This window comes from Bidens hawaiensis, unplaced genomic scaffold, assembly GCF_021521415.1.
Source record: "Bidens hawaiensis isolate Kalapana, Puna unplaced genomic scaffold, B.hawaiensis_p1.1 tig00059067_1, whole genome shotgun sequence".
Classification (NCBI taxonomy): domain Eukaryota; kingdom Viridiplantae; phylum Streptophyta; class Magnoliopsida; order Asterales; family Asteraceae; genus Bidens; species Bidens hawaiensis.
Window position 1 is genome coordinate 8,603 of NW_027500647.1, and position 14,879 is coordinate 23,481.

Consider the following 14,879-nt stretch of genomic DNA (forward strand, 5'->3'; position numbering starts at 1 on the left):
TTGAAAGTGGAAGTCCGAGAGTGGTGATAAATTAAGATGGGGATATCTATTTTGTGGCTGGAAGGGCTACTCCGAATGAGAGTCAAGCAAGGTCTAGTAGCTCTATGGGTAGTCCATTGAGTGTGAACTACTCAGCTACGTCAATGAGTGTCAACTCGACTGAACAACAATTTGCTTTATATGAATCTTTTATAGCTTCATATGAGAACTACATTAAAGGAAAGATACATTAGGTCCTGAATTACAGCCCTGAGTTCCATCAATAGAACTTTGTGAGTAGAATGCGGTAATCGGAACTAAGCCTCCAAAAGTGTTTGCTAGCAAAGACCCGCCATATAAAGTTGGATTATGGCTGTCTTTCATTGAAGTTTGGCACTTCATGTCATACTCTCTTTCTTTCAATTTGTAGATAAACTCCTCAGCAATGAGATTATCATTGTGGAAGTAGCCATTTTCCTTGAAGACGAGTAGGAAGGTCGAATACGTCGGTGGCAAAGCATTCTTCAATGTATCAATTTCATCCGCCTCGGTTGGCTCTAACTTAACTGTAGACATTTCGGCCATGAGATGACAAAAACGATTGATCATCTCCTCAACTGTTTCATTCTTGAGAAGCGTAAAGTTCTGGAATTGAAACTTTACCATAGTCTTTTTGCTTTCAAGAGTGTTCCCCAGGCTACGTGTTTTCAGTTGTGCAAACAATGTAGCACAGGGTTTGATATGGCTAAACTGATGAAAGATATTTTCAGGTAATGTCATTGTCAACGTTGAGTATGCCTTAGTCTCATTCTTCACATCTTTAATCTCATTTGCCTCATACAAATGTAATAAGCACTAGCAACTTATGGTGGCACATATACAACATCCAAATGTCTAATGCAACCAGGACCTTGCTAGATGGGAACCAAGATTCCGAGCTCACTTGCTAGATGGGAACCAAGATTGAATAATTTCGAACATTTGTTATGAGATCCGATCCCGTTATCCATGGTGAGCATCTGTTGCATTAGAACATTTTGCGAAGCAAGAACATAGTACGAAGCTGGATTAGCAGAAGACATGTTTTATCAATTTTAAAGAATCAAAGGACTGAAATTGGCAAATTCTGAAAACTTATGTTTCACATGAATGGGTATTACTTTATGAACACGAATGAACAAAATACTGTTCACACGAATGAGTAGGTAATGTCACACGAATGAAGATAAGAGTGAGTTTTTAACGAAAGTGTTTTAGTAGCGAATGAGGTTTTTGATGAATGGGTTTTGAATAACGAATGACTGACGAATGGTTTAGTGAATGTGTACAGTAATTTATTTCCATAACAAATGAGTGATTGAACGAATAAGGTATGAATGATCAGTTATGTCACCAAACAAATGAGCTATCAAACACCTAACGAATATACATTCATCATAACGAATGTGCACTCATCGATGTTCAGATCTTCAAACTTGTCTAGGTCAAACCAAATAACAGCAAAACTTATCCTAATCAACTCGGAACTCAAATCTGAACCTATTCGAACTTAAACCGAACACAAACATAATAAATCCTGACCGAATCAAACTAATTCAAACACCTCTCAATCCCGCCAAAACCGTCAAACTTAAACAAACCACAAATCCAATCCAATTACCATTCCAAAACTCAATCAACCTTCATTCCCAATTCAATTTACACTTAATCCTAACCTCTAATACACTTAATCAGTTCAATTCAAACTCAATTGGATGACATCCTATCAATATCTTTCAATTCATACTAAATTAAAATGATTATGAATATATTCAATACAATTATAACACGAACAGTCACGAAGATCAGATCAGTGGCTCTGTTGTGAATACGTTTATTTGGCCAGATCTAGATCATGGATGACATCGTGATGTTCGGATTCATGATTATACAGTTTAGAATGATTGATTACTTTAGTGTGTGTGAAGTGTATGTGTTCTGGAGGAAATTGGGAAAAGTAACGAGATAGGAATACTGTTAATGGAACTGTTATTACTTTAGAATTGATTACAGATATATATAAGGATGACTACATTCGTTAAGATAAACCTTAACGAATGAGTCATTCGTTACATTAAACACTACAAATGAGCATACTCATTCGTTATACATTACATATAGCGAATGGCACTTACATTAGATGAATGTGACACATTCGTTACTGAGTAACGAATGTGCCTTACAATTAAGGCGAATAGACATTATTATACATTTGCCAAAATGCCCTTTACATTCAAATCTAATATAATAATAATATAAAGACCGAGACACTCGAATGTTGAATCAACATTAGCTCGCTTATATACGCTTGGTCATCGCGTTAAAAGTGGGATTAAAGTTCGTTCATGTAACATGTATGAACATAACTGAAAGTATGATAAATTAATTCCGAAAAAATATTTTTTTAGCTTATGATCATGAGTTACAGTTCGAGATTTGATAATTACATGACAAACTATGTGTTACTTGTTAATTAACTTTTCTTAAAAATTCGGTTTTGACTTGTTAATGGTGTTTGGAAGAGTATTTCTATATTTTGAAATTCTGAAACCTTGATGTATTTTGAGTAGAAATTCACATTTTTATTTACAAAATTATTTTGCACTTAAACGCACTTGTGTGTGCGTCTTACGGTTAAAAGAAGAGGTTTTGGCTTAAAAACAAATGCAGCTTCAAAATTGATTTTGGGCATATTTAAAAATATATCTTCCTATACTATTAAATCAATAGAGTTTATGAGCACATGGTCTCTTCTTATTGGTCCAACTATATTGCTTTCATATATAACAACCTCTTCTTTGATTTTATTCCCAATTAAATAATTTAAAAAGAAATTCGATTAGTAAGAAACCCATTTATGTTTGTCATTATACGTTATGCCCTTTTATATACCCATTTAGGTATGTCCAAATCAATCAAAGCTTACAAATCGGCCCTAATTCCCACTTTTCATCTATCGAATCCTTCACGCCTCCTTATTCGTCCGTACATGTTAATCTTTTGAGTATCCTTCAATTATACTCGGTTAATCAAGATTGATATTCAACTAGGTTAGTGTAAAATATCTCCTTTAATTGTTTCCATAGATTATTCCAATTCCATATTTATGTTTTATGGTAGTATTAGGTTTTCCTTGATGGATTATATCCATATCATCTTACGTCATATCAATTTTTTGTTTATACATTCTAATTTCTTAATTTCCTCTATTTTATAAACCCTAATTTTGCTAATCAATAGACATCAAAGATATATATATATATATATATATATATATATGGGATGGTTCATGCGAGAAGTGATATTATAGCAAGAAGTCGATCTCAACCATTGATTATCTCTGATTTGTTCAATGCATTAATTCTTCTAATTACTCCTAAAATATTCTCCACATTAATTCTTGTATAAAGTTAAAAATTTGAATTATCTTTTATCTACATATAAAAAAATGTATATGTTGGTCACCTACACAAGTAACATAATAAGCTACACATAGCTTATATCCAATTATACAAATTGTTAGTTATTTTTATTTTATCAAAGTTTAACTCGTATTTTCCAACACAACTTATTTTCTTCTACAATAATTTTGTTTCTTTTATTTTTCACAAACACATAACTAATATTTACCTACACATATATCGTATTCACTTACGCAACTTGCTAGTCCATTTTATTTTCACCTACATATAAATAATATTCATCTACACATAACTCGTATTGTCTACACATAAAAGATAGATTATAAAATAATTAAAATTATAAAAAAAACATGATGTGTTCCTACATTGAGAATATTTTACAAGTTTAGGTTAATACTATTAATTGTATGTGATATCATGAACAAGGTTTGTTTATGTAGGTTAATATTCTGATATGTGTAGGTAAATACAAATGGGTAGGCTATAACATGAGGTAAATTTGTATATGCAGGTTATATTGTGATTTGTGTAAGTTAACATGAACTAGTTATTTGCATGTATATAAATATTATGATCTGTGTATGTGATAACATGAACTAGTTTTTGTATGTGTTGGTTAATATTATGATTTGTATAGGTATTTGTTTTTTTTATGGTTAATATATTTATATTTTTTATGGTATGAGTATGATGGTTTTGTTTTATAAATTGTTTAAAGATTAAATCAAATTAAAAAATAAAAATAAATGTATAACCATTTATAACTTAACATTAATTAGTATTAATTACCAAAAAAAACTCCTTAACTTTTTACTAATATACTTCTATAATTAAATAATCCGAAATTAAAAAGAAAACTTATGATTGGCCAGAATCTCTTCTCGCACTTCTCACACTAAAAACACTTCTGAATTGAACCCAATGTTATATATTTTCATATATATATATATATATATATATATATATATGTGAAAATATGAATTATATCGATACCTTTTATACTTTGTATCAATAAAGAAAACCCTAATTTACTGCATCATTTTAATGAATTAATAATCAGTAGACATCAAACATATATACTTTGTTCATGATTTGGGGGATTAAATATCACAGATGAATTTAACCTCTTATAGTGTTACAATACCAGAATTTTCATATATATTGTCATAGTTTTTCGTTTATTAATTATCATATTTTAGTTCAAATATCTTATTTTTTTGCAAGGTGTGTTTTTGTTAATGACATTTTAATGAATTAATATTTTTGTAGTTTCTTTTATTTCCATTATTCTTATATGTAGATATTGTTAAAAAAAATAATAAATAAAAATAAAAAAACCCTCCGTAGTGCACATGTGTAATAGTGTGCATTGAATATATGCAAGATGTATAGAATACAACACTATTGTACATATCTGATGCACACTAATGTATATATGCAATATAAGAATAATGCACATATCGAATACACAATAGTACGTATGTGTAATACAACACTAATACACATGTGTACTAAGTCGACTTTTATTTTTTCTTTTACATTTTTTGCATATAATACACCACTACTGCAAATATACAATACACAAATATTAAATATATGCAATTAAGCATTATTGAACATAAAAATACATGGTATTACACTATTGAACATACAACAGTTGCACAGTAATACGTATGTGTATTACAACGTCTTTTTTTATTTTTTTTATTTTTTTCTGGTGTATTACAACGTCTTTTTTTTATTTTTTTATATATTAACCTATAGTTGAGCTCCCTATAATCTTGACAAAGTGCACAATTCTCACAACACAAGTGAGTTATGCAGTCAGATGCAGGCGTTTCATAGAGTCCGTAATGGTTTCTGAGTTTGGTTCGGTATGTGCAGGAATATATGCATGGCATGGCAATGCACAACGCGATTCCAGTGTAGATGCATCCAGCTGACTCACATGCTGAATTAAGGTTAATATATATGAGGTTGCTGGCATCAGCATCTTAAATAGAAGAACAACTTAATTTATATAAGATGATGTTATGTTCATTTTTTATATTTTGAAACGCGTAAGATATACTTATATATAATGTACTCACAAGTTCTTCCATTGTCGATTCTCTCTGCAATTTGTCCGAATGTCACGCAGGGACAGCACAACGTAATAATTGCTGTACACAGAAAAAATAGATCCGGTGAACTGTAAACAAAATTTTGATTTATTATCAGAAAACACGTTTTTGTCGGGTATTTATTTAGCCCATTTCCAACTGGAAACGGCGACACCAATATTATGGCAAAAAAAACAAAGACACAAATACAAGCTGAAGAAATATCTTTGTCCTCAAAACATATAATTTTCTTCGCCATCAACAAGTTTTATGGAAAAAAGGAACAAAAAAAGGGGGAGCTAATCCAAAGTTAATGAAGAAATTGTTGGTCTCGGTCTGCCCAAGACACATATTATTATTGATGTGGCTAGTACGTTATGATCCAAGTCGGGTCATACCCAATAACAAGCTAAACAAACAACAATTATATTTGTTTATTTATGATGTGATCATAGTAAATAAATATTAACATTTGTGTTATTTGGAAAGGGTTTCTAAATACAATATACTTGTGAAATGAATAAATCATATGGATGATTTATACTTTGGAAGAGAGCATTCCATAGTGTTATTTAAGATAGTTAAGTAACAATATGTGAATAATGTTACCTAGCATGTTGCCCATATTGTATTATCTTTATAACACAATGTAACTATTTTTATAACACAAAATATATATATATATATATATATATATATATATAAGTTATATATGAAAGGTTTGAAAATAATAATAATAATAATAATAGTAATAATAATAATAATAAAAGAAAGAAAGGGTTAGTTTATTATTGTTTCAAAAGATAGTGGCAACATGCAAGAACTCTCATTGGACCTTTGGGTGGTGCTTTGAAAGACCACAAGACTCTCCCTTTCACATGACATAATTTTCACAAGTATCACAAAAATCTTTCTCCTCTCTTTTCTCTCTACATTTTCGGCCAAAATAGGAGCCAAGGGAAGAAAGAAGATTTTGAACAAAATCCTAGCTAAACCAAGGGTGTTTGACAAGAGCTTGGGGTATACAAGCTTGAGGAACTCCTCTTTGAAGTTCTAGCCTACCATTCATCATCTCTTTCGTATTTCCTTTGGTTTGAAAGGTAGTTTTGACATGCATGAACTTATAGTTTCATGCATGTGTTTGATAGCATGTATTTCGTATTTGGATCCGGGCTTGGGTTTTGCATGTATAAAATTGGTTTTATACACTATAAACTAACATGATTTAAAACATTTATCCGCTGAGTTTTTGGTAAAAGTAAGGTTTTATCACTTTGATAATCTTGTTAAAACCCAACAATGGCATCAAGAGCCGCTTATACGGATGCATGCTTCATTAGACCCAAAAATTTTTGGGTTTATGGTGGGGTTTTACCATATGGCCGAGAATTTTAGGGGTTTTGGTTACCCCATGGTTTTTCAAGGTTATACTTTACATGCACGTGATATTCTTGAAAAACTAAGTCATTTGGATGATTGATTGTGTTGTTTGGACAAAAACCCGAAACTTTCGGTTTGGTTGTTATTATGGCCGAAAGTTTTAAGGAAAGGGGAACCATTTTTTGGTCATTGTGTTATTGCATATATGGATATGTGTTGGAAGTTCATAACCTAGCGATGGCCCTGTGTTTGGTTGAATGATTGTATTGATGTGTTTGTTCATTCAAGAGGTTGTTTGTTCATTCGATATGGTTGTAATATTTATTGGGGTTTGTAATCTATTTATTCATTCATTTGGTTTGTAATAATAAGTAGATTAGATGCATTTCTTTTACTAGAAAATGTATTAGGATATATTTTGTCAAAGAAGATGCAAGGAAGGAAGCACAAATAAAGTGGATGGAGACCACAACACGGGGGGTGAACACTTGGAGCATTTGGATGCGAGATCAAGTGGGAGTTCACCGACACAAGCTTAAGTCCTTTTGGGTCCCTTAGGAAAGACCTTTTTGACACACTTGTCTTCGGTCAACAAGTGTAGTCAATATTAGGAAGCTATGGTTATAACTTGTGGTTGTATATTTATGCTTACATGGTTGATTTACTTTTGTTTGTGTTATTACAATTTAGGTTGTTAACAACTTAAAATCAACAACTAGCATAAAATTGGTTCCTTAGAAATCGTTAGGTAATAAAATTGGTTTTATTAAAGTCTAATGATTTCATAATAAAATGGGTTTTATTAATAGGAATTTTGAAAATGGGTTTTTCAACTAAATACCATACATTTGAATGCATGCAAATGGAAGGTACATAAAAGGTTTTCCAATCTAGAATTTAGAAAACTAAAATCCCTTTTATAACATAAGTCGAACACCATCCTTTTGTACAACACTCTAATCACTTGGGAACTCGGTATGGGATAAAGGTCACCTAACCATGTTGGAGGAAACTTGTGAGTTTGAGGTGGGTTTACCATACTTGTGGGATAAAGATCACCTAATCACTTGTATGTGTAAACTCACACGTGTGTATAAGTAGGACGACTTAAATTGGAAACCATGTGAATAGGGTCACCGAAGCATGGTATACAATGGTGTTGATAGGATTAAACATGCCAACTAAACATAAGATGTTTAACCAATCCCATAAAACTAGAAGTTGCAAAGGGTTGCAATTGTCAAACGTTGACTACCTGGTTAATTTAAATAGTAGGATAAAGGTCACCTAACTACTATTTGAATGTAACGTTTGGTTCTAGATTTTAATCATTAATTGTCTAGGGGACATAAAGGGTATTAACGATTAAAATTAATTATTGATATCGAAAATACTAAAATTGAGCTTTGTTATATTTGTAGATGGCCGCAATTAACAATCCACCTAACGTTATTATTCCACCCGTTAACAACCTATCACTAAGATCTATTCTTGATAAGGATCATCTAAACTATACCAACTTTATGGATTGGTATCGAAACTTGAGAATCGTTCTCAAGCAAGAAAAGAAATATTACGTGATAGACGAGCCAATTCCCGAAGAATCTAGCATTGACGATGCCGATAACTATAACAATTGGGTAAAGCACAATGAGGATTCCATGCAAGTTTCTTGCCTCATGTTGGGAACTATGATTCCCGAAATTCAAAAGGATTTTGAACTTCATGGGGTATACGACATGATCACCCAACTTAAGGAAATGTTCCTTACACAAGCTAGGGTGGAGCGCTTCGAAACGGTTCGAGCGCTTCATGCATGTCGTATGGAAGAAACCCAATCCGTTTCCTCCTATGTTCTTAAGATAAAAAGCCACATTGATCGTCTCGAGCGCCTTAATTGCCGCGTCTCAAATGAGTTAGCCACGGATTTGATCCTAAATGGGCTAACCAAGAAATTTGAGACTTTTGTTATGAATTATAACATGAATGGGTGGGACAAGAGCATTGGTGAGCTTCACGCAATGCTCAAGATGGCCGAGACGGGAATGGGTAAAAAGTTTTTACCCGTTCTAACAATCAATGAAGGCGGTAATAGGAAGAGGCATCACCCGGAACCTAAGGCAAAGGTTGCCAAAGGTAAGGGACAAGTCATGGCTAAGTTCAAGGGAAAGGCGAAAGCGGGACCACCCAAACCGAAAGAAAAGAAGCCAAAGGTTTGCGCGGATGATCTGTGCTTTGGATGTGGGGAGATAGGGCATTGGATGAGGAATTGTCCAACCTATATAAAAGAGTTGAAAGCTAAGAGGGATACGGGGCAAACCTCGGGTACAACTTTCTTGATTCAAGTTGATCTTAATATTATTTCCTCTAACACATGGGTATTGGATACCGGATGTAAAACTCATATTTGCAATTTGTTGCAGGGGTTCAAAGGAAATGAAGGATTCAAGAAGGGAGATATTAGTCTCTTCATAGGCAACGGAGAAAAGGTTGTTGTCGAAGCCCGAGGGGACTACATTTTGAAGCTTCCAAATGGTTTGAAAGTTATTTTAAATAATGTTTTGCAATCTCTTAGTTTAACTAGGAATATTATCTCCGTTTCACTTCTAAGACAATATGGTTATGATTTTAAGTTTATGGATGATTGTATTTATGTTTTCATGAGTGATGTATTTTATTTTAAAGCAATGCCATCTAATGGCATTTATGAATTGGTTCATAATAACACATCTTATGATAACATGTTATACCAATCAAGCACCAAAAGACTCAAAATGGATTTGAGTAAAACTTATCTTTGGCATTGTCGCCTTGGCCATAAAAACAAAGATCGCATACATACACTTCAAAAGAATGGTCTTTTGGAATCAACTGAAGGTGATTCCATTGATAAATGCGAGTCTTGTATGTTAGGAAAGATGACCGAGGACCCCTTTAGTGGAACAAACCAAAGGGCAAAAGACTTATTAGGTATCATACATTCGGATGTATGTGGTCCTTTTAAGGCAATGACAAGGAATGGTGAAAGATACTTCATTACCTTTATTGACGACTATAGTCGTTATGGGTATGTGTACTTGTTAAGACACAAAGATAAAGCTTTTGAAATGTTCAAAATCTTCCAAATTGAAGTACAAAATCAACTCGATAAAACCATCAAAGTACTTCATTCGGATAGAGGAGGTGAATACCTAAGTGATGCTTTCCAAGATCATCTTAGAAGTTGTGGGATCATCTCACAACTTACTCCACCCGGAACACCACAACACAATGGTGTGTCCGAGAGGAGAAATCGAACTCTATTAGATATGGTTCGATCTATGATGGCTAGAAGCACATTGCCTCTATCATTTTGGGGTTTCGCTTTGCTCTCCTCGGCCTGTATTCTAAATATGGCCCCAACCAAGAAAGTGGACAAGACACCTTTTGAAATATGGAATGGAAGGGCTCCATTATTATCATATTTAAAGGTATGGGGTTGTGAGGCTTATGTCAAGAACAACACCCAAAACAAACTTGAAAGTTGATCCACTAAGTGTATCTTTGTAGGATATCCCAAAGATTCTATGAGATATTATTTCTACAACCCAACCGAGCAAAAAGTGTTCGTTGCTCAAAAGGCCGAGTTCTTGGAAACTAAGTTCCTTATGGAAGGTACTAGTAGAACGGTGGAACTCGATGAGGATCGAGAACCACAAGTCGATACACGTTTGGTTGATAGTAGCAATCAACAAGAGGAGGTTGAGAATGATCAAATGGTTGATCAAAACACACAAAACGTTCGCAAATCCGGTAGAATTAATCATCCACCCGAAAGATATGGATTTTCATGAATGGATGCTATGTGGTAGATTCGGATGAACCTACCACATACCGTGATGCAATGTCACAATCCGATTGTGACAAATGGCTTGAAGCCATGAACGTTGAGATGCAATCCATCATGACAACCAAGTATGGGATTTGGTTGTACCACCTAATTCCAAACCAATTGGAAGTAAGTGGGTTTTCAAGAAGAAAACCGATATGCATGGAAACTTGGATACTTATAAAGCAAGACTTGTAGCAAAAGGTTTCACTCAAACTCAAGGGGTTGACTATGATGAAACTTTTCTCCCGTAGCAATGTTAAAGTCTATTAGGATATTGTTTGCCATAGCCGCACGTTATGACTATGACATATGGCAAATGGATGTCAAAACCGCTTTTCTAAATGGGCATCTTGAGGAAGATGTCTATATGGTTCAACCCGAAGGTTTTGTCGATCCACAACATCCTAACATAGTATGCAAGTTAAAGAAATCAATCTATGGATTGAAACAAGCATCTAGAAGTTGGAATCACCGTTTTGATGAAGAAGTTAAGAAATTTGGATTCATCAACAATGGTGATGAAGCTTGTGTGTATAAGAAAGCTAGTGGGAGCATCATTACCTTCTTAGTATTATATGTTGATGACATACTACTATTTGGGAATGACATTTCAACCATGGAAGGTGTAAAAGCATGGCTTGGAAGTTGTTTTTCCATCAAAGATCTTGGTGAAGCCGCTTATATTTTGGGAATAAAGATCTATAGGGATAGATAAAGGCGGTTGATAGGTTTAAACCAATGTGCATACATTGACAAAATCTTGAAAAGGTTCAAGATGGAGAACTCTAAGAGAGGTTTGGTACCTATTCAAAGAGGAACAATATTAAGTACGTCTCAATGTCCAAGCTCAAAGGAAGAGCAAGATAAAATGAATGGGATCCCATACGCATCGGCTATTGGATCCATCATGTATGCAATGGTATGCACTAGACCGGATGTGTCATGCGCCTTAAGCATGACAAGTCGATTCCAACATAATCCGGGAAGTAGCCATTGGATGGCGGTTAAGAGTATATTGAAATACCTTATACGGTTCTGGTGAGGAGGAACTCGTTGTAAAGGGCTACACAGATGCGAGTTTCCAAATCGATCGAGATGATTCTCGATCACAATCGGGATATGTTTTCGTTATGAATGGTGGGGCAGTCTCTTGGAAGAGCTCGAAACAAGATGTGGTAGCATTGTCCACCACAAAATCGGAATACATCGCCGCCTCATTGGCAGCTCAAGAAGCTGCGTGGATTAAGAAATTCATTGCCGACCTAGGGGTGGTCCATACCATTCAGGACCCTCTAGAAATCTTTTGTGACAACGAGGGTGCAATTGCTCAAATCAAGGAACCTCGTGCTCATCAAAAGACGAGGCACATTGAGCGGAGATTCAACTACATAAGGGGTGAAGTTGAGAAAGGAAAGATATGTATTTGCAAAGTTCACACCGATCAAAACGTTGCGGATCCACTCACGAAGCTCCTTGAAAGGCCAAAGCATGAAGGTCACACTTGTGCCTTAGGACTTCGATATTCTAGTGATTGGATATGATCTAATTTTGTATTTGGATATCGGAACAATTGTTATTCTCACTCATTCATATGATTATGGTTTATCATTATGACATTTTGAGTTATGTTCCATTTTAGCATGTTTAAATCCGTGAATAAGTTACTTATTCTAAATGTCCGTAGTCACTCATATTTGTGGGAACAAATATGAAGGTAAGACTATTATGAACTTGGATTGGTAGATATTCATAAGGTTTGAATATAGAGCAAAAGGTTGCTGCCAAGGTTTATAGATATTTATGGGATATAAATATTGGACTGACCCGCTCTCAAATGTTACTACATGGAATCTTTGTGATTGATCATAAGTAAATTTGAGAAAAGGCGAATATCATAGTATCCTCCGACCTGAGATACATATTGGGTCTTGATATTCACCAACTATTATACTTTGACTTAGTTCTTCGTTGCTCTGAAACATGACAGTACATAAGTCTAAGATCAGGTATAGTACAAAGTGATTGTGAGAGAAGTATGTAGTCAAGAGGGGATTTGTCTCTCTTATTCGTTGAGAGTAAGATGTCTAAGGCCTGCTAAGTTAAATCAACAGAGAATGATCACTCTGTGTCTCTGGATTTGACATGACATCTGAGACAAAAGGATAAATGATAGATTCACCTAAATCATTTCAAGTAAGGGACTTGAAGGGGATGATGTTATTGAATGGCACTTTATCATGCGTATTAGGGGTAGTAAACCGTAGTTAGGCGGTATTTACTGCTTGCATCAATCTTCTATGTATCTTGTGCAAGTAGGAGATTGTTGGTCTCGGTCTGCCCAAGACACATATTATTATTGATGTGGCTAGTACGTTATGATCCAAGTCGGGTCATACCCAATAACAAGCTAGACAAACACCAATTATATTTGTTTATTTATGATGTGATCATAGTAAATAAATATTGACACTTGTGTTATTTGGAAAGGGTTTCTAAATACAATATACTTGTGAAATGAATAAATCATATGAATGATTTATACTTTGGAAGAGAGCATTCCATAGTGTTATTTAAGATGGTTAAGTAACAATATGTGAATAATGTTACCTAGCATGTTGCCCATATTGTGTTATCTTTATAACACAATGTAACTATTTTTATAACACAAAATATATATACATATATATAAGTTATATATGGAAGGTTTGAAAATAATAATAATAATAAAAGAAAGGAAGGGTTAGTTTATTATTGTTTCAAAAGATAGTGGCAACATGCAAGAACTCTCATTGGACCTTTGGGTGGTGCTTTGAAAGACCACAAGACTCTCCCTTTCACATGACATAATTTTCACAAGTATCACAAAAATCTTTCTCCTCTCTTTTCTCTCTACATTTTCGGCCAAAATAGGAGCCAAGGGAAGAAAGAAGATTTTGAACAAAATCCTAGCTAAACCAAGGGTGTTTGACAAGAGCCTGGGGTATACAAGCTTGAGGAACTCCTCTTTGAAGTTCTAGCCTACCATTCATCATCTCTTTCATATTTCCTTTGGTTTGAAAGGTAGTTTTGACATGCATGAACTTATAGTTTCATGCATGTGTTTGATAGCATGTATTTCGTATTTGGATCCGGGCTTGGGTTTTGCATGTATAAAATTGGTTTTATACACTATAAATTAACAAGATTTAAAACATTTATCCGCTGCGTTTTTGATAAAAGTAAGGTTTTATCACTTTGATAATCTTGTTAAAACCCAACAAAAATACCATTTTCAGGATCATCCATACAATCAAACAGTCCAGTTGACCATTCCGGTTGATACACAGGTTGAGGAGGGCACACCACTGGAGGCTGTTGCGGTTGAATGTCTTGAGGGTAATAAGTTGGATTTTGGGAAACCGGTTGAGGGGGAGGTTGAGCATAACTCACTTGTGGCTGTACGTAAATTTGTGGTTGTATATAAACTTGTGGTTGCCCACTCCCTTCTTGTTGGTGTTGCTGTTGCGGTGGCTGTGAAACTTCAACAAAAGATTCAAGTTGTGGCTCATTTGCCTGAAACAAAGGTGGAGTTAGAGTTGATTGATGGAGAGTTACTTCTGGTTGTTGGTTATGATTTGGCTTATTGTTCGCACCAACACGTCCCATTGTAAAACCGGTGTGTTGTTCTTGAAAGTTGAAACTATATATTAATCATGGAGCATTCATACATATTAAATTCGTCATTGTCACCCCGCAACAATGGCCGGCAGATAATAAGTTAATGATGACGAAAGCTTGTTTAACTTGACCCTCTTTTCTTGTAATTAACGTCCTTAAATTGTATTTATTTATTTTTTGGGTTGTCACGGGTATGCACATTGATATGATGAAAATAGACTTTTTGCAAATATAAGAGACCGTCATTGCTAACAACCAAGCAACAAAAATATATGTATACATGTTTTATTCTTTAGTTGTGTCTATTGATTTTCGCTTGAATAGAAACATGTCAGAAACAAAAATATATGATATACTCCATTCTTTCCATCATTGTTCTACATCATTATCATCTGCATCATCATGTTTATCTGCATTATTATCACTTCT

At 34.2% G+C, this 14,879-nt stretch overlaps 1 protein-coding gene across 1 annotated transcript; it reads right to left on the reverse strand.

The window, feature by feature from the left end:
- Nucleotides 1-213: 213 nt before the first annotated feature.
- Nucleotides 214-14,440, reverse strand: LOC143602515 (uncharacterized). The gene is made up of 4 exons (XM_077079594.1): nucleotides 14,060-14,440; nucleotides 5,531-5,602; nucleotides 5,199-5,391; nucleotides 214-676 (listed from the first exon to the last, which is right to left on the reverse strand). The coding sequence occupies exons 1-4, from the start codon at nucleotides 14,436-14,438 to the stop codon at nucleotides 214-216; spliced, it is 1,107 nt and encodes a 368-aa protein (XP_076935709.1). The 5' UTR covers nucleotides 14,439-14,440.
- Between the last annotated feature and the right edge of the window lie 439 nt (nucleotides 14,441-14,879).

Excerpts from the sequence above, each read along its gene's own strand:
- LOC143602515 (XM_077079594.1), bottom strand. The coding sequence starts at position 14,438 with ATGGGACGTGTTGGTGCGAACAATAAGCCAAATCATAACCAACAACCA. Across the intron at positions 5,603-14,059 it reads TATGGATGATCCTGAAAATG|CAATTATTACGTTGTGCTGT; the intron begins GTATTTTTGTTG and ends TTCTGTGTACAG. Across the intron at positions 5,392-5,530 it reads AATCGACAATGGAAGAACTT|CATGTGAGTCAGCTGGATGC; the intron begins GTGAGTACATTA and ends ACCTTAATTCAG.